The sequence below is a fragment of the Penaeus monodon genome, chromosome 15 (assembly GCF_015228065.2).
Source record: "Penaeus monodon isolate SGIC_2016 chromosome 15, NSTDA_Pmon_1, whole genome shotgun sequence".
NCBI lineage: Eukaryota > Metazoa > Arthropoda > Malacostraca > Decapoda > Penaeidae > Penaeus > Penaeus monodon.
Genome location: NC_051400.1, coordinates 1,636,907 through 1,637,990, shown reverse-complemented (window position 1 = coordinate 1,637,990; position 1,084 = coordinate 1,636,907). Strand labels below are relative to the sequence as shown.

General features: G+C 42.2%; 1 protein-coding gene across 2 annotated transcripts in view; it reads right to left on the bottom strand.

Moving 5' to 3' along the window:
- LOC119581624 (probable low-specificity L-threonine aldolase 2) overlaps nt 1-1,084 on the bottom strand; it is a 15,264-nt gene that overhangs the window by 9,318 nt on the left and 4,862 nt on the right. For both annotated transcript variants that reach the window (XM_037929742.1, XM_037929744.1), the window contains exon 2: nt 822-948. In XM_037929742.1, coding sequence (XP_037785670.1) covers nt 822-948 — 127 coding nt within the window. The remainder of the gene's footprint in view (nt 1-821; nt 949-1,084) is intronic.

Genomic DNA, 1,084 nt, shown 5'->3' with positions numbered 1-1,084 from the left:
CTAAAAAAGATACCTATTGACCTTGCTTATTAAGAACGCTTCTACCTTGAGTCCTTTCAAACGCGTCCTTTCACTGCCTATCGTCAAAGACCTCCATTATTACATCTATAAGTTTTAGATATTCAAAATATTTTTCTTTTCTCTCCACAAGTATTAAGGCTCTTATTGGCAAAGTATGGAAAAATGGTAGTAAATTATTCAAAACTTATAAGTGAATGTTATATGTAAAAGATATGTGCATAAAGTTATATGTAGAACGTATACGTAAATGTTGTATGTAAAAGTTATAGGTAAAAGTTATGTGTAGAAGTTGTGTGTAGAAGTTTTATGTAAAAGTTGTATGTAAAAGTTATGTGCAAAAGTTATATGTAGAAGATATATGTAAAAGTTGTATGACTTGTATATAAAGGGGTGTTCGAAGTGACCAAGGTGGAGGTAAGTGTCAGAGAACTAGAACTCTCGGTGGAGGAACAAAAACCTCATCCACTCTTGTGTCGGTCGCTGTGGAAACCTCCATCCACTCTGGATCAGCAAAACACTTACCTTCTGCCCTGAGATAAATTAGATTATAAAAAGTATATCATATAGTCTATATTTTTTGTTCCGCCCAACCACCGAGATGTCCCGGGGTCCGGAATATTAAAGAGGATATAAACTATATATCATAATCATGATATTATAGAGAAAATATATATTCAAAGTTTTTTTCTTCTTCCTGGCACCGAGACGCCCCCCCGGAGTACGGAAATCCCGCCCCATTTCCTCCCGGAGTCGCCCTTAGGACCCTTCACACGGATGCGCCGACTCGGAGGAGGACTCACCGATGACGGTCGGGTCCTCGCCGAACACGTCGTCCCCGAGCGGCGCCGCCATCATCGCCTCCTTCATGGCCGGGGAAGGCTGCGTCAGGGTGTCGCTTCGCAGGTCCACGACGCGGGCTCCGCTTTCCTGCAGGGTGTGGCAGGATAATGAATATACACGTCTATGTGGTGACTAGTGTATTAATTTCCTGCAGGATTTTTTGAGCGCGCGAGTGGATTTCGAGGAAAGTGTAAGGCAAGAGTGACAAGGACAAGGACAATGA